The 19,314-nt window shown below is 41.4% G+C and overlaps 2 protein-coding genes across 2 annotated transcripts; both read right to left on the bottom strand.

Annotated features, from left to right (window-relative positions):
- Nucleotides 1-711: 711 nt before the first annotated feature.
- LOC105941476 (NACHT, LRR and PYD domains-containing protein 3-like) lies at nt 712-13,864 on the bottom strand. The gene is made up of 12 exons (XM_024805232.2): nt 13,782-13,864; nt 12,289-12,379; nt 11,926-12,072; nt 11,772-11,801; nt 10,814-10,906; nt 7,229-7,307; nt 6,887-7,115; nt 4,887-6,690; nt 4,643-4,816; nt 4,357-4,512; nt 3,776-3,822; nt 712-1,988 (listed from the first exon to the last, which is right to left on the bottom strand). Exons 2-12 carry the CDS (start codon nt 12,363-12,365, stop codon nt 1,384-1,386), a joined length of 3,441 nt encoding a protein of 1,146 aa, XP_024661000.2. The 5' UTR covers nt 12,366-12,379; nt 13,782-13,864; the 3' UTR covers nt 712-1,383.
- A 3,625-nt stretch (nt 13,865-17,489) lies between these two features.
- LOC101486301 (C-reactive protein) lies at nt 17,490-18,978 on the bottom strand. The gene is made up of 2 exons (XM_004572827.4): nt 18,639-18,978; nt 17,490-18,264 (listed from the first exon to the last, which is right to left on the bottom strand). Exons 1-2 carry the CDS (start codon nt 18,700-18,702, stop codon nt 17,630-17,632), a joined length of 699 nt encoding a protein of 232 aa, XP_004572884.1. The 5' UTR covers nt 18,703-18,978; the 3' UTR covers nt 17,490-17,629.
- Nucleotides 18,979-19,314: the final 336 nt, after the last annotated feature.

Raw genomic sequence — 19,314 nt, 5'->3', positions numbered from 1 at the left:
CAAAATTAGGAACAAACACACTTCATTACCACAACCGTGTTGGAGAAGCTGTAGAGATGTAAATGTGACTCATTCCCATGTGTTCTGGTTCTGCCCCAAGATCGCAAAATTTTGTGAAGATGTCCATTTAGTTATAAGTAAAATTCTGGGTTATACTGTGTCCAAGTCTTGTATATTATTATATCTTGGTGTCATTACGGGAAATGTGTTGAAAGAAAATAGATACATATTGAAAATTATGCTTGCAGCCTGTAAAAAGGCTATCACAAGAAATTGGTACAAGATAGACCCACCATCGCAGGATGAATGGATCAAAATTATAGACGAAATACAAATTATGGAACAACTGACTTACAGAATAAGGACTCAGGAAGATCAATATCATCGAAAGTGGGAGAAATGGACTGATTACATAAACTGGATAAAGACCATCACATTGATAATGAAAAACGATCAAATTGTAGAAACATGGTGACCCAACATGTTCTTTTTTCACTTTTTAAATTAATTTATTAATTTATTTCTTTATTTTATTTAATTTTGTTTTGTTTTGTTGTTACCTCTTATGTCATCTGTGTAATGTTTAAAGAAAAACAATAAAAAGAAAGTAATAAAAAAAGAAAGAAGAGGAGCTTAATAAGTAACACGGTCATTGTTAATACAGTTAAAACAGCAACTACAAAGCAAAAAAAGGCAAGTTAGCATGTCAGCTATTAGTTTATTTATTCATTATCATGAAAAAGTAATTAACCATAACAGCTGGAGTCAAATAATCAGCCACACTGCTGGTGACAAATATAAACAAACAACATATATATATGAAAATAAACACAACATATAGACTTTTACTCATGTTAATATTATTAGTAAAGCATTAACACTTTATTGTTGCCCTCGTGGAACATTTGATATGTTTAAGATTTATTAATGATTACTGAATGATTTACAATTTTTGGCAGTTTGTAAAACAGCTTTTAACATTACTTGAACTAAAACCTTTAAATTTTTCTTAGATTCATAAAACTGTAACCATTAATTCACAAACTTCATAGTCTTTTAAAATAGTTAATCTTGAGATAAAATAGCATGTCAACAGAAAAGGGTTTAAAATGCAAAGATGTCCCCACATATTTATGTGCTGATATTAGGGATATTAGTGTGTGTGAATGTGAGCGTGAATGAATAGTGGTATTGTAAAGCGCTTTGAGGGGTCTCAAAAAGCGCTATATAAATGCAATCCATTATTATTATATTAAAGGTTAACAATCAGTGAGTTTGAAGTAAAGTGGTGAGGAGATAATCATGGAAAGCAAAATCACATCACAACATATCAATCCCAGAATATGTGATTCAAAGCAAACAAAAAAGAAACATCATCCACATTCAGCTTTCATACCACCGACTTGTAGTTTCTGCCTCTTCTAAACAGTCAAGCTCTACAGACTTGTTAGTACACAAAGGACTCAGAAACACAGAGGAGTCACTGGACCACAGTCCAAACCCAGGATACAGAGGTTCAGTGAATGTGGTGCTGAAGGTGTGGAGGTGGATCAGAGTGTCAGAAGAGACTCCGTAGAAGGACAGAGTGCCAGCAGGACAGTCCACATACACCCCTACTCTGTGAGAGACTGGGGAGGAGGAGAAGATGGGTGTTTCTCTATTGTTGTGCCAGAATGAGTAACCAAAAGCGTCAGAACACATCAGACTCCAGGACTGATCATTTCCCGCAAATTTGCAGTCGGCACTGTTTCCTCTCCTTCTGATGCTTTTGTAACTCACTGATATAAAACTGCCTCCTTTCCACTCAACTTCCCAGTAAGAGCGACCAATCAGCCCATTTTTGCACAGAAGCTGTTTCCACCAGTCAAATCTGTCTGGATGATCAGGATAGGGCTGCTTGTTCTCCACAACGGTCACCTTCATGTTGTTGTCAGACAGTTTGAGTTTTTTATTTATTGAAGTCATGTCCACTTTTAATTCACAGAAATCTGATGGAGAGAGAAACACACAGCAGAGATACAGTTTATCATCTGACACATCTAGTGTCTGTTCTTTCATTATGTTCTGTCATTTTATTTATATAAAACTTAATATCACTGTCATCCCTCGCACATACAAGGTCTTAAATAATCAGGCCCCATATTATCTTAATGACGTTATAATGGATTGGATTTATATAGCGCTTTTCAAGGCACCCAAACCGCTTTACAATGCCACTATTCATTCACTCTCGCATTCACACACTGGTGGAGGCAAGCTACGGTTGTAGCCACAGCTGCCCTGGGGGAGACTGACAGAAGCAAGGCTGCCATATCGTGCCATTGGCCCCTCTGGCCAACAGTAAAGTGTCTTGCCCAGGGACACAATAACCAGGACAGAGAGCCGGCGACCTTCCGGTTACAGATGCGCTTCCTAACCCGGTGAGCCACGGTCGGTTATAGTACCATATCACCCTATTAGAGTACTTCGCTCTCACACCGCAGATTCACTTGTTGTTCCTAGAGTATTTAAAAGTAGGATGGGAGGGAGGGCCTTCAGTTTTCAGGCCCCTCTTCTGTGGAACCAGCTTCCAGTTTGGATTCAGGAGACATACACCTCACCAGCTCAGCGACTAGAGCCTGAACTTCAACAGGTAGCAGCCTCCATTCTACGTGTTTATGTTTTCTAGTATTCTATCAGTAGGCTCAGCGTGTGTGACTACTTTGTGTTCATAAATAAATATTAAAAGAAAGCTTGTGTGCTCTCATCAGGATAGGGGTTTGTGTTGGGGTATGGTATTGTAGCTCATAGGTTTATACTATTAACAGGTAATGTGACGAGCATCCGCTTTCTGGGATTTCCTTACCTGGATTAATCCGATTATTAAGTGATGAATCCTACTTCCGGGCCTAAAGTAGTCTGCATTTAATATGGCTTTTGTGTTGTTAACATGTTTAATGCTTTGTATTTTCTTCTATTTAATCTCAAAAAGCTCCTAAAAAAAAAGTCAGTGATCACCGTTGACCTCCCTCGGCTTTTATTACCGCTAATCATTTATTTAAGCTCAGTTTTTAAAACCTTACGATGTAACTACAGCACAGCCCATGCATGTATATGAATGACTAACCTCGTATTGTGGATGGATTATCTCAGTTGTTCTCCTGGCTGAAGTTTGGTCCTTTTACAGCATCCTGCCATGCGATTACATTTGTTCCTGACCACTGAGAACACTCACGTTAACTTTTATCGAGTGGAAAAAAAGTTAGCTTGTTTATATTTTGCTAACATAGCTGTGTCGCTAGTGGTCACGTAGCACATCATTATACACCAGCTAGCCAAACTTCAGTAACCCTACAAACGTCACTGCTGTTTAGTTTTCTGTCTTCATTTATGTTGGAAGTGATAACAGAGCTGTACATTTTAATTTGTTTCCAAACCGCCACAGTCAGGACATGCTATATTGTATTTAGATGGAAGCTAGCGAGCTAACTTCCTGCTGACTTCTAACTCCGTTAAATGTCATAAATTCCGTTTTCATGGATGCCTGGATGTTAAACTCAGTTGTTACACCTGGTAGAGCAGAACGCTGATCATTTCATTAAAGATGAAAGACTTTAGACAGTTTTTCAACTCTCAGTAATGCCACAGTGATCATTTGATATATGGACCTGCAGCAGAGTGTAGGCCCAGACACGGCTAGTGACGTCAGACTGAACGATCGGATGAGCACACATCAACTTATAGCACAGCGATAAAATTTGGATTTTGCTGATTTGTCATCATTTGTCAAACTTACACTTCCTCAAACCAGGTTTTAACCACTGCTGTCCACCATGGTCGAGCCTGGAGAAAGAAACACAGTAACAATGATTTTCTATTCAACATGAGATCTAACTGTTGCACATGAAGCACCAGAGTTTTCCCTGTTCTTCCAAGTTTGACCCAGTTACATTAGGTAGTTATCTTTTATTTGTTCCTTATATCTAATATTTGTAAGTACATTGTTGTTCTAAATCATCTAAGAAAATTATCAGTGTAAGCCAAGACTACTGACAGTGTTCAGTAATGCCTATACTACTGGAGCACAAAATGGTTTTTTTTAATATGGACAGCAGCTATCCACCAATAATGCTGCTAAAACTGGGATGCTGCTAAAAGAATCCAAGTCCGCCCAGACTGGAATGTGTGCAAACCAGTTAAACCCTCCAATATGTGAAATATTGTCACTGGAAATTAAAATTTGGGTTTGTTCTAGCTAAAATTCAGAAATACCCAAAATGAGCTCTTCTTTATGATGATGCTCTGAGCAAAAACACATTAAATCAGCAAACAATTAGCCAAAATAGTACTAAATGAGTAGCCATGCCCTGTCCATACCTGAGTTTCCAGTGTGGATCCTTGAGTCCCTGCCTCACTTTCAATTTTCCTGGATGATTGTAGCGAAGGTCAAGCACTTTCAAGTGGGAATGATTTGAGCTCAGAGCTGACGTCAGGAAAGTACAACCTTCCTCTGTGATTAGGCAGCCTGACAGGCTGGAAGAAGAAAAATGCCACAAAATGCCACAAAATTCAAGACGTTAAAGGACAATCATACAATTAGAGAATAGAAGAATCAAACAGAACTCAGAACTGTCTGTAACTGTTGAATGACTGCCATCCTGACCTCAGAGTTTCCAGTTTACAATTTGGACTCATCAGACCAGCAGAAAGAAGTTTAACTCCTGAATCTTGCAGGTTGTTGTTACTCAGGTCTAGTTCTTCCAGAATACATGTTTCTGAGCTTAGAACCGAGGACAGAGCTTTGCAGGTTCTCTCTGACAGGTTACAACAACTCAACCTGAAAAACAACTAAAAATGAGCCGCTTTGTTCTATAAAAAGTTGTTGTTTTATTCATAAATCCACTTACAGGGCTTTCTTGGCGACTTTGACCACAGGCAGCAGCCCCAGAAGAGCCTCCTCTGATGCAGAGTATTTCTTCAGGTCAAACACATCCAGATCTTCTTCTGAACAAAGCAAGACAAATACCAGAGCTGACCACTGAGTAGGAAACAGTTTATCTGTGGAGAGACTTCCTGAACTGAGGAGCAGTTGGATCTCCTGCACTAGAGAACGATCATTCAGTTCATTCAGACAGTGGAACAGATTGATCATTTTTTCTGCAGACAGATTCTTTCTGAGCTTCTTCTTGATGTAGTGGACTGTTTCATGATTAGACTGTGAACTACTTCCTGTCTGTGTCAGAAGGACTCGTAGAGTGGTCTGATTGGTCTGCAGTGAAAGACCCAGGAGGAAGCGGAGGAACAAGTCCAGGTGACCATTTGGACTCTGTAAGGCCTTATCCACAGCACTCTGGTGGAGATCTTTCAGTTTAGGTTTGTCTTTAAATACTTTGGACATCTTAGATATTGTTTGCTGTTTCTCCAGTAGATTTACTCCAGAGTTGATGAAGGTCAGATGGACATGAAGAGCAGCCAAAAACTCCTGAACACTCAGATGGATGAAGCAGAACACATTCCCCTGATACAGTCCTCTCTCCTCTTTAAAGATCTGTGTGAACACTCCTGAGTACACTGAGTTTCCTCTGATATTGATGCCACACTCTGTCAGGTCTGATTCATAGAAGATCAGATTTCCTTTCTGCAGCTGATCAAAAGCCAGTTTTCCCAGAGACTTGATCATCTTCTTGCTCTCTGGACTCCAGTATGGATCTGTCTCAGTGCCTCCATTATATTTGATCTTCTTCACTTTGGCCTGGACCAACAGAAAGTAGATGTACATCTCAGTCAGGGTCTTGGGCAGCGGTCCTCCCTCTCTGGTTTTCAGCACATCCTCCAGAACTATAGCGGTGATCCAGCAGAAGACTGGAATGTGGCACATGATGTGGAGGCTTCGAGATATCTTGATGTGGGAGATGATCTTGTTGGCCTGCTTCTTATCTTTGAATCTCTTCCTGAAGTAGTCCTCCTTCTGTGGGTCAGTGAATCCATTGAGCTCTGTCACCATGCCAACATACTCAGGAGGGATCTGATTGACTGCTGCAGGTCGTGTGGTTATCCAGATGTGGGCAGATGGAAGGAGTTTCCCCCTGATGAGGTTTATCAGCAGCACATCTACTGAGGTGTGCTCTGTAACATCAGTCAGAATTGTAGTTTTGTGGAAGTCCAGAGGAAGTTGACACTCATCCAGACCATCAAAGATGAACACAACCTGGAAGTCTTCAAAGCTGCAGATTCCTGCTTCTTTGGTTTCAGTAAAGAAGTGATGAACAAGTTCCACCAAGCTGAACTTTTTCTCTTTCAGCACATTCAGCTCTCTGAAAGTGAATGGAAACATGAACTGAATGTCCTGGTTGGCTTTGTCTTCAGCCCAGTCCAGAGTGAACTTCTGTGTTAAGACTGTTTTCCCAATGCCAGCCACTCCCTTTGTCAGCACTGTTCTGATTGGTTTATCTTTAACAGATGAGGCTTTAAAGATGTCTTCTTGTCTGATTGTAGTTTCTGGTCTGTCTGGTTTCCTGGATGCTGTTTCAATTTGTCTGACCTCATATTCATCACTGACCCCTGCAGTCCCTCCATCTGTGATGAAGAGCTCTGTGTAGATCTGATTCAGAAGGGTTGGGTTTCCTGTTTTAGCAATCTCCTCTAACACACACTGGAACTTCTTTTTCAGGTTAGACTTGAGTTCATGTTGGCACCCTGGAGCACGGGTCCCTGAAGGATCACAAAATCATGTTATTTTTACAATAAGTTAATGCGATCAGATAAATGAAAAATAAAGCAATAAAACAGCCTCTCAGGAGGAGTTAAATGGTGCAGATGTTTTGCATCATATTAAAGATGAGCTGAGGTTTGAAATACAAACTTCCAGAACTTCCACATCATGTCAAAGCTAATAAAAGATTCTTACTGCTCTGAAGATGGTCAGCCAGCTTCCTCTGCTTCATTCTCCTCAGGAAGTGGAGTGTGATCTTCAGAAATGCTACTCTGCTACTCTTCCTTTGCTCTTCGTCCTCATTCTCCAACATCTCATCATTCTCCCTCAGACTCTCTAAGCATTCTGGGTAATCTGCACTCAAAACTTTCTGGATCTTCCTCAGCTCGGTCTTTACAAAATTGACCATTTTTATCTCCAGTAACTGAAAAAGGAAATAATAAGAACCTATAAGCTGATTGCTAAAACTGTTTAGTGTCCAATTAGCACACGAAATGCATCCTTCCATGTCATTGATACAGCATTAATTGGTCTCACCATGAATATGGCATCCAGGTCTGTTTGATGCTGAACGACAGACTGACCACTGGGAACCTCTGAGCTCTGCTGGGTAACCCTGTGAGAACATTCAGTTTTAGGAAGTGTACAGTAAAGGTGCACTCTGTATTTAATGTGAATGTTGGGTTTATGTTTTATTATTGTCATTTGTGCATAGAAATTTATAATCATTTATGCTTAGAAGTATATAAATGTTTGTAGATTGATAGAGGTTTGATCCTTAGCAGTCTGTAAAGAGTGTGCCTTCCAGAGTGTTCTGGCATGCACACACACACCCTAAGGTCATGAGAGAGGTCATACCTTCTCTTTCTGATTTATACTATATGAGGACACCTACTCTGTATCTGCTTAAGTATAAGAGCCCTTTGTTTAGGTGGACCACTGCGCTCCTAGCACCAGCTTTGGGGAGTCGTTCACAGGGTCACATCTTGACTATGGGCTCAAATTGTGGCCATAAATATTTTGTACTTGTAAATCAGTTTTGTACTTGTAAATCAGGATTTGTATGTGTAAAAAGAATTTATGTGTGTGTAAAAAAAATTTGTATGTGTAAAAAGAATTTGTGTGTGTAAAAAAGATTTGTATGTGTAAAATGAACTTGTGTGTATGTAAAAAAGATTTGTGTGTGGACTTCGCCAAAAAATACGTGTGAAACTCTGCACTCAAGTTTCAAGTTACAAGTACAAATTCTGACCCCATTTTTCTTCCTTTCAGCTGATTGGCCAATGTCATGTTAATCACAAACTTAACTATCCAATCAGAGAATAGATGGGTTTGGCTGTCGGAGGGGAGCTTTTTTGAACCACAGGTCCTTGAAGGGTAATACAGTTTGAAGCTGGAGGATCTCTATATAAATATCCGATAGAAGCTAGGTCCCCTAACTTTCAGTAGCTGTTGAAAGGATAAAGTTGTGGTATATCAGTGGTTAGAAATACCATTATTACTTTAGGATTAGTTTAACACAAAGTCAGGGCTGACCCGGGAGCATTGCTGTGAGTCACAGTGCGCAGCATAAAGCTCCTTTCACATTGGACGCAGCATGTGCTGCTAATGCTAACTGCTAACTAAAAGCCAAGGATCCAGAATTTGTTGTGCTGGCTGCTGAGCTCTGTGGGTTTTTGCGGCATCTGTACTAGATGCACCTGCTCCTTGTCGTTTCTATCTTTGACTTTATGTCCTCTACAAGCGTTTCTGTTTTTTTTGCTGGTTCTTCAAATGTTCAATAAAAACATGTATGCTCATTCATAACGAAGAAAGCTTTGTAACTATCCCCACTAGTGGAGACTGTGTCATTTCCACAACACTGCCCCCCGAGGTCCACAGCACTGTTGAAAAGTCTCTGGAGGTCCCTGTATTAAGCACATAAATCTGTGACACAAAAATCACAAAACTCGGACCACCACAGACTGTTTCCCTTCCTGATGATGAAGGAAAACGCTGGGCTGGCATGTAAAAGGGCATTTATTTCCTTCAAGGACCTGAAGCTCCATAAAGCACCCCTCCAATAGCCAAACCCATCTGTTCTCTGATTGGATAATTAAATTTGTGATTGACATGACATTGGCCAATCAGCTGAAAGGAAGAAAAATAGGGTCAAAATTCATACTTGTAACTTGAAACTTGAGTGCAGAGTTTCACACGTATTTTTTGGCGAAGTCCACACACAAATCTTTTTTACATACATACAAATTCTTTTTACACATACAAATCCTGACTTACAAGTACAAAATATTTATGACCACAATTTGAGCCCATACTTGACCCCCCCTCACACACACACGCGCATGCCTATACATACACACAGACATGGTACTCGTTGTTCACATGTATGCCTGTGTAAAACTTCATATGTTAATGAACTTATGCATAGTCATGTAACTGTAATAAAGAGCAGTGTTACGAGGGGGCAGACGAGAGCAACTGGGTCAAGCGAAGGAACGACGCTCGTCACAGTTCTCTCCCTCGTGCATGAGTAAGACAAAGAACTGTTGCTTTTGCTGTTGTAGTAGAATTGTCTCGTTCCAGCAGTAGGTCTGTGCTAGACAGACCCAACAGTGAATATCATGGCTGTATGTGATTATGCTGAAGAACAACGTTTGCATGCTGTTTGCTCCTCCAGGTGGCATCACTGTGGGCAGGTGACCAACTGCCCTTGTTTTCACCTACTTCTGATCCAAACTCTGATCACAGACGCTGAGAGCAGTGATACATCCATGGAGCTGGATGTGAACAGGCTGTGTCAGAAAGTCTCCTTATATTTCAGCTGCATTGTTATAACAGTAGTGGTAATTAATACATCAATAAATTTTCCTAAGGGCATTTTTCCATAAGTGCCTGGGAGTAGCGTTTTCCAGCAGTGTGCTTTCCTGTGCAAACGTGAGTCAGACCGTTTTGGGTCCCTAGGTTGACCAGTGTAAGTTTTTTTTTTTTTTTAATTTGCCCCTGCAAAAAAAATAACGATCAATCAAAATGAATGTTGGTGCCAATCTTTGGACCATCTAAAGGCCTAATTATAATAACAATCAAATATTACTTAAGTCTTTTGTTTTTTTTGGCTAAAAAAATGGTGCGCTCATGTAAAGAAACTGGGATTTAAAGGGTTAAAACCCCCGAAATATAATTAAAACTTGATATGAATATTTTAGGCAGAAGTAGTTTTAAAAGACTGACTCATTTAAAGTGGAAAAAAATATTAATATATAACATTTTTATCGCACTTTTTGGGGCAGGACCATTTTGGGTCCCTTGGGTGACCAGTGTAAGTTTTTTAAATGATGACACAAGGGAGGGTTTTACATTAGGAGTAGCACATTATAGGTTAGGACAACAGAACAAAAACAAGACAACAGAACAACAAAAATACAGAGGCAGGTACATGATATGGAGTGTGTTTGGAGATTTGATTGATATTGGTAGACGCATGTAACTTACCACCGTAGCCTTTGATACTGGTCGGATTTGTGTATAGCAGTTAGATTATTTGGCCACTAGAGGGCTCTGTTGAACACCTAATTGCTGATCTTTACTAATTTTGAGATATTAGGCCTTTTCTGTTGTTTTGGATATGCAGATATTCCTGCTTTCTACCTGTTTAAAATGGCACTGTGAGATTTTCCTAAGCCAGAGCATTTATTTAATCATTTATGTTGTAATTCATTATTGGTGTGTGATGTTGAAAAGCAATGATTGTTATTCTCCCTGTTTTCTTGTTATTTAAAACCACACACATACGCACTCCCATACTCTCATTGAGTATACCAATTGGTGTACTACTGGCCTGCTGTTAATGTTCATTAAAGTATCTGGAAAGCACTCCCTGAGCCCACTCTCTGACTGGTCCCTCAGTCTTTGTCCTGAGGGAGCTATCACATCAGCATCTCAGAGATAACTCTCTAACAGGCTGTCTGTGACATGTTGTTTGGTAAACTGAGTAGCTTACGTCATTTCTGTGGAGGTGAGGTAGCTATATACATTGTTGTAATTTTTTTTAACTTGAACTTTAATTGTTCTAGTTATACAGCATAAAGAGGACATAGTGTATTACACACTCACAAGGTAACTCACATTTCTCCAGATGATGCTTGGCCATTAAAAGCCAAAGCTGAGTGCACAGACATTGAGCTGGTTACAGGAGAGACTGCTGTTTGCTGCTGGAGCCTGACAGAAACAAAACCAGAATCAGACTGTAGATATTTGTCACACATCCTGAGTTTTGTGGCATTTTGTATGTTTTAGTTGTTGAGTATTTTTGTTCCAGCAAAAAAAAAGCTGTGTCTTTTCAGTTCAACTCTCAACTCTTCAATCTCTGGCTGTGTGTGGGTCTACCTGGCACACAGCCAGAGATGACAACTGACATTTCAAAATAAATCATTACATCAAGTAGAAACTTGAAGAGTAGGTACTTAGGTTTAAAAGATACTTGTAAATCTAGGTTAATTCAGACAGTTGGTAGTTATTAGTTCAGTATTTTGTGTAAGCTCATCTAAAGGGAGGACCCGGATTTGCAGCCGTGCAGCTGCAGTGTAGCCTGTCATTCAGCCTGTGTACTGAAGGACCTGTTCTGTCCAGTCAACATACACTGTTAGATCGGCATACACTTTGATTTTATGAGCTGTATGAAACCCTGACTTGTCGTCTCTACGCTGAGATGACGGAGCGCCCCGGCTGTCAGACTTTAGTCTTTCCAGTATGTAATCCTCTCTTCTCACTTGCTTCCCAGTTACCCAGTTCAGTTCAAAATTGGTCAATTACCTGTGCCTCCTCTGCAATCAGCTCAACACTGTGGAAACAAAGACCTGGCTGCCCACCTTCAGCTCCTCCAACATGATCATCATCCACTCTAGCAAGTAAGGCCTCAGAGAGCTTTAACTGTCTGCCTTCACAAATCATCATAATCAGCTGGACAGCCCTAATAATCTGATTCTTTCCTCCTGAGTTTGCCTAATGGAAAAGACCCTGGTTCTACAGGGTTAGGGTTCAATTGAAATATATTTACACAGCGCCAAATCACAACAACACCTACCTCAAAGGACAAAGGCAGGACAAAGACACGCTGTGGAAGAGAGCCAGAGATTAATAATAGCTAATGATTAATTATTGTCAATGAGCTAATGCTTTGTCAGAATAAACTCTTATCTGTGGTCTGAGTACGATCTTTGGGTCACTGACAAACTTACTCTGTTTCAGACCAAGGCAAAGAGTGTCCACTCACGAGGGACACACCCCTGGGTCCAGGTCCAGGTTTTGTTTCTGGTCCAGGTTCAGGTCCAGCTTCTGTTTCTGTTTCTGGTTCAGGATATTTAGATCTGTTCTGTTGCTGTGTACTTTAATACACACACACACACGCATGTGCGCGCGCACGCACACACACCCGCACACACACACACACACACACACACACACACACACACACACACACACACACACACACACACACACACACACACACAGCTTTGAGTCCGGATAATGATGGAGCAGTGATGTGAGTACTGAGTTGTGACCTGGAGAAGAGTCCTGACAGTCAGAGATGGTCCTCTCACCTCTGGCTCTCATGTTCCCCACACAGAGTGGATTTAGAGGCAGGGGCTCTCTTCTCTCTGTGCTCACACTGATCCATAACAGAGGCCCCACCTTCACACGGACACAACAAACTCAGTCAGCACAACATCCTTTACATCGTCATATTTGTGTGCTGTTTAAATGTTGCAGAGGATGGACAAAGTCATCATTTAATTCTGGATGTCTTATAGCGTTGATGGATTTACAATAATCCCCACATTGCATGTAATTCCCCAAAATGTGTTTGATGCAAAAACATGCAAGCATCTGTTTCTTACACAGTCAGGATTTAACATGTGACCATTTCACAATTCAAATACTGTAAAATAAAAATGCGGGTAGATTTACTTTGGTGTTTATTTTTTTGTTCTTTGGTTATTTTTTCATGTTGCCCACATTATCTGATAAAGCGGTATAAGAACAACACACAGTGAAAAAGTCAGAACTTTTCAGAGACTAATTAAAACTCGGAAACCCGTCCTTTACAGAGCTACTGAGACTCTGCTGTGGATCTAAACTGTGGTCTGTGAAAAATACACCTGTACTGTCGACAGGTTTGATATTGAACTGTGTGTGCCAGAGGTGCACATCCAATCCGGATGAAAACCTCTGAATCCTGGTCTTGTCTTTAACTTCTTCCATAGAGATGACCTTACTGTACCTTTAATAATAGGTTTTGACACACCAGTATAGAAATAAATAAAGATGCGGTTTCTGGGTTTTTTCTAAGGGTAGCTGCACAGACAGAGGTTACCCTCACTGATACTAATACAAATCCATTCACTGTGTCCTATAACATATGATCAAGGCTTACTTGCTATAAAACAGACTAAGATGAGAACTAAGGGTGATAGAGCTTTTGCCACTGTGGCCCCTAGACTGTGGAACTCTCTCCCCCAAACCTTAAGAACTCTGGACTCAGTAGCTGTTTTTAAAAAACAACTCAAAACTCACCTTTTAAAAAAGCTTTTGGTTAATTTTTGCCTGTTTTATATTGTCTGTTTTACTTTTTTATGACTTTTTATCTTATGTGGAGCACTTTGTGACTCTGTCTAGAAAGGTGCTATATAAATAAAATTTTATATTTTATATTATTATTTTCCAGGTCGTTTCCAGGTTAAACATGTGGAACAAAAAGGCCTTCAGTGCATCCAAGTCTGTTATAAGACAACTCAACTCTGAGAATTTATTCTTAGAAAATAAGTTTAAGCTGCTCTAAAGTGTCAAACCAGTTCAGACATTCCCGGCATTTTTCACCACTGACTCAAACTCAGACTACAGTCCACAACAACCACCACCAAAATACACACCCCTGATTCTGAAATCAGTGTTCTCAGATTCAGATTCTTCACTGGATTAATACTGACGAGCCCACACAGCCAGTCAGCATTAGGAAGCACTCGTGCCGTACAGTGAGAGTGATCCACAGACGTGTTCACATTTCTCTGGAAGGATTCTCACCTGCTGAACTCACCTCAGGTCAGCTTCCAGGCACTTCACAGCTTCCTGTGTGGACAAAACATCAGGGGAGAAGCAGCTGCTTGTTCTCCTCGTCAGTCCTGGAGTCTGTGAGTGTTTGATCTTAACACAGTGTCACATGCTCATAACCTCAGAGAGACATCAGATGTCAAAACCAGTCTAACCTGTGAGGAAAGACCCGGTCAGTGTCAGAGAGCACACACATCAGATGATGTAAGTCAGTGGTCTCTCCAGCAGATGGAGCTAACTGATGATCTGATGAGTTTTGATGGAGCAGCAGCAGTTTGGATTTACAAGTAGAAATATTCTGCGGAAATAGCCAGTCAGCATCAGAGTAAAGTGACAGGTAGTCAGAGAGGGTGAGGACCACAGTCAACATTTCCTCTTCTTTACTTTCTCCAGTGTATGCTCCAGTGAGCATCTAGACTGGATTAAATACATTTTAGACATGAAGTTGAAAGATGTCATGGACTAACTCACCACTAGAGGTCTCTCTGTCTCCCTGTATGACTAACATGATGAGGGCCTCTAAAGTGTGAACCTCGCCCTGTGACAGACTGTCCAAGACGTCTGAGCTCCAGCGTTTGTGACTGAAAATCACAGGTTTTGATTGGGTGTTACTGAGCACTGATTAGCAGGCATGTATTGTTCTCTATAACCTAGAGAATATGGATTTGATCAACTGGTCCCTATGTTTTCATTTTGGCATACTGTATAAACACAACTGATCTAAAATCAGACAAAAACATAGCAGAAAAAGTTATATTTTTTACTGTAACAATCACAAACTACACACTCCAAACACGCTAAATGTCACAAATCTCTCACATCTCAGAACTCGCTCTCTCTCTTTTTTCTGCTCTCTTTCTTTCTCTCTTTCTTTCTCTCTCACACACTCCTAAAACTTCCCCCTCTTCCTAAACAACCAAATGTCATGTTGCCATATCATTTTTTGATTGGTCGACGTGGTACATATTTCCACCAACACAAAAGGGGTATTTTTTGTTTTGTTTTTTTTTATTTTTTGGTCATGAGCAGAGAGTGCTTGCTTGCTCTGTCCTTAGACAGTAAACGTGACGAAAGTATTCAGGAAAAAACACACGTATATATTGTTTATCATTGTTTATCTGGTTTTACGTGGCCTATCAACACAATTTAAAAGCTGGTATATAGCACCTTGTTGCTTTGTCATCTTGAAGTGGCAATCGTGGCTCAAGAGTTGGCCTTGTAATCGGAAGGTTGCTGGTTCAAGCCCCGGCTTGGACAGTCTCGGTCGTTGTGTCCTTGGGCGAGACACTTCCCTCGTTGCCTACTGGTGGTGGTCAGAGGGCCCGGTGGCGCCAGTGTCCGGCAGCCTCGCCTCTGTCAGTGCGCCCCAGGGTGGCTGTGGCTACAATGCAGCTTGCCATCACCAGTGTGTGAATGTGTGCGTGAATGGGTGGATGACCGGATGTGTAAAGCGCTTTGGGGTCCTTAGGGACTAGTAAAGCACTATATAAATACAGGCCATTTACCATGTGATTGGTTTACCACGACTACTTTATTCTTCCTCAGCCAAACAGCAGCACTCATGCGATTGTTTTGCCCCCTAGCTCCAGGTGTTGTGCGCGCAGCTACTTAAAGCTGTAGCGCTCAGATTACTTACGTAGCTGAACACAGCTTCAACCGTCTGTTTGTTGAAAAATAGTAACGCAACGGCACCACATTTTTTTGTTAGTGGCGGTAACGGCGTTGTAGCGATAGAAATAGTAATTAGTTAGGTTACTGAAAAAAGTAACACCATTAGTAACGCCATTACTTATAACGCCATTACTCCCATCATTGGGAGGGACGTTTCCTGCCGGATACACAATGGAAGAGTGGCAGAAGTGACAATTTGTGTGCCAGGCAGGACTGTCAATTGAGGACATATAAGATTTATACCTACAGGCAGTGGCGGTCCTAGCCTGTTTGGCGCCCTGGGTGAACACTCCCTGTGGAGCTCCTGATGGCTTTGAACTTTTCTTGTCCATCTTCCATTGGTTTTCATTTTGCACTCCAGTATGAACACCCATCCCCTAACGCGAGGTTGACCACAACATAACCTAATAAGCCTACACCTTAGTTCACAGATATGCATTGTCTAGGTTTTATTTCTGGGATTTCGCACAACCCAGGATTCAAATCATGACTACATAATGGATTTGGATTTACAACATTATGAATGAAATGTTCAAGTTCAAGTTCAAGTTCAAATTTTATTCGCCACATGCAGTGGCAGGTTGCCCTGCAGTGGAATGAAATGTGCTCTATTTGGAAGCAGCCACCCCCCCCCCCCCCCCGCCCCCCTCGTCTTTCAACAGGTTGTGTGTGAGACTTTAAATCATCAAACTGTAAAATCTAAATTTTAAATTGTTATTGATCCCTTGTGTATATTTTTTTCTTACTCTTCTTATATTTATTGTTTGTTTACTTGCATTGCTGTAACTGGAGCCCTGTCGTCTTGTCTCTCTATATACTGTACTGTATGTAGCGGAGATGACAATAAAGTGCAGGTGCACCAAGGGCTCTCGCGCTCACTTTTCGCATACAGAATTTAGAAAAAACATCAGTGCAAATTTTAAGTCTGTATCATTATGTCTGGTGTTTTCGTGTTTGTTGGCTTGTTTTTATTTTCTTTTATTTTGTGAGTTGGTTATTAAATGCTGCTCCAGCCAGCCAGAAAATCACCCGCAACCCCGCCCTCTCCTCCCTGTGCCGCAAGCAGCAGGCACACCTCGCAAACGAGGGCGCCCTTACTCCCTGCAAATGCGCGATAGACATTCCCAAAATGTGCTGGCTGACGTCGGGGCAGGTTGAGTACGAGCAAATTATTATTATTTTTTGCCAATGCCCGTGATGCCGCCCCCCACCAGTCCAAGTCCAAGTCCAAGTTCAACTTTATTGTCACTTCAACCATATACAGTTTAAAAATACACAGTGAGGCGAAACAACGTTCCTCCAGGAACCAAGGTGCTACAAGACAAGTTAGTGCAAAAAAAATAATAATATATAATATATCTAGTAATAATATTATGCAAAAGAGCATTTACAGGTTGGTGTGTGCGATGGTTTGGTGGTGTAGGTCAGTGTGTTTGCCGCCCCGGGCAACCGCCCGTGTTGCCCATATCAAAAACCGCTACTTCCTACAGGACTGTTTAATTTTGCTAAACCGGGTGAATGAAAACTCTCTCAGTTGAACACAGGAAACATATGCACATGCACACACACACACACACACATATACAGACACTGACATACATTCCCCTCAAACTCCTACCAGGAGCTCAGTCCGAGTAGAGTTGTCTTCTCCTCCACCACCTACTGTGCTGTACATTGTTTTTCTTTACGGTACCTGTTCTGACCTGTCTCCCTGATGTGATGTTTGTGTAACATATGTATGGTCAGAAGAGGTCCAGTTTCGCTGCAGGCAACTGCAAGTGACAAATAAAGCTTCATCGTCATCATAAGCTAGCTGGCATTAGCTCATAGCTTAGTTCTCACTAAAATGGCAGCAGCCAAATGCTAACCCTGAGGCTTTTAAATGCATAATCTACACCTGCGTGCTGGCTTCAGTGTGCAGGTGTGACCATATAGCAGTGACTTCGTTTACCTCCACTACCTGTGACGTGCTGACTGGATTATGTTGGTGTAAATCTTGTGAATAAATAAATTAAGCCGAGCAGAATGAGACATCGGAACTTTAATTGATCTGGAAACGATGACACAGCATCAGCCAGCATGAAGCATCCACCGAATGGCTGCTGTTCCATAAAAAGTGCTTGAAGCTGGAACTTGAAGCCCTACGCTCACAGTAAGAACACTTTACTGACAGACTGGTTCCTCAAAATCTGCATCCTGGATGGAGACGTTCCCTGACACATCAAAGTTCAGGTTGTTCCAGTTGAGGAGGTTTCCCGGAGAGAAGGAGCCCTGATTCATGTAGGACCTGAGGTCGCACGCAGACACCACCCGGTCCCACATGTGCAGGTCGGTAATGTCACCTTCAAACGAGTCATTCCTGTCGAACCCACCTCCGTACGCATCCTGCTCCTGACCGACAATGATGCTCAGATCACCATTGACCAGATAGTTCTGTCCCACCAACTTCTGTGAGGTTCGAAGTCCGTTCAGCCACAGCTGGGTCAGCCCGGTCCGAGAGTCCCAGGTCCAACAGACCGAGTTCCAGTCCATCCTGTTGGTGGGTAGCTTTGTGAAGATGTAGGTGTCGTCGCCCGCGTGGACCTTGTAGGACCCCTCAGCGTCTTTATTTAGCATCAGAGCATTTGAGTGGTCTCGGGTGGCCAAAGAGAAGAGTCCCTGCATCCGGTTCAGCTGGGAGAAGAAGCGAAGGCATACAGTCATGACAGTGATCAAGCGGGTGTTAGCACGAAGAGCAACGCGGGGCTGGTTTATGCCTTTGGGGTCGCTGGGAAATGTGAACTGTTTCCCCGACAGATCTGCAGGAAAAAAGACAAGGAGACAGGATGACCTCACAGAGCTCCTGGTTATCTAGAGCAGCTCTGTGATGAAAAAACTTGTGAGCTTTACCACTAAAATAAACGTAAAACAGCAGCAACAACAACAGCATAAATACATGAAAACAGTTCAGTGGGGAAAAAAAACAGCTCCACAAGCTGACACAAACAAAAGAATTCAAAAGAAACAAGAGAGTGGAATAAACTCAACAAGCAGAAGCTGTGAACTAATCAGATGTCTCTTAGAGCTGAAATCAGTCTGAACTCAGATCAGTGAAACTGAGACATGTTTTAAAGATCACGATCGAGGAGCATGATTTAATGATGTCACTCACGGTCATTTGGCCGTTTCTTACCTTGAACCTCACTCCTTCCGACAGTCCAGAGAAGGATGAAGAGCAGCATCGATGATGACTCCATGATGATGATGATGAGAAACAAGAGGTGTTTCAGTGTCTTTTACACCTGCTTAGAAAATAAAAGGCTCGTTTAAATGATGCAGTTACTGTTTTTACAGAGATATCACTGCTTCTCTGACAGCTGAAGAGTCGGTGCTTTATCCAATAACAAGGCGTAACAATAACACACTGAATACTGCAGCAATGGTGTTTCTCTTTGTCCTTGTCTCCTTTGAACAAAAACAGTCTGACAGGAGAAATGATGATTCTCATTCTTATTCCTGTGTGGTTGTTTTGTTTCCAACCAACTAACCTTGTTTCATCTTCCAATCACAGCCAACCATACAAGTCTCCCATACTCAGCAATTTTTTCACTTTTTCTGGAGAAAGCAGAAGGGTGAGACTTCCTGTTTTTGTGATTTCTAAATGTTGGACTACTTTCCTGAAATGTTTGAGGAGTCAGCAGTTTTTGTGTTGTTTCTTCATATCTGTGCAGCACAATACAGGATGTTACAGGCCGATACTTTAAAGACAACCTCACAAACACATGAGCTGTTGCTCAGGAGGAAGAGCAGGCTGTCTATTGTGAGATTATTCTGTTATTATATGTTATCTTATATCTGTAATTGAAGTA

Source organism: Maylandia zebra, linkage group LG15, assembly GCF_041146795.1.
Source record: "Maylandia zebra isolate NMK-2024a linkage group LG15, Mzebra_GT3a, whole genome shotgun sequence".
Lineage (NCBI taxonomy): Eukaryota > Metazoa > Chordata > Actinopteri > Cichliformes > Cichlidae > Maylandia > Maylandia zebra.
Note: the sequence above shows the minus strand (reverse complement) of the source record. Positions and strands in the feature narration are given on the sequence as shown.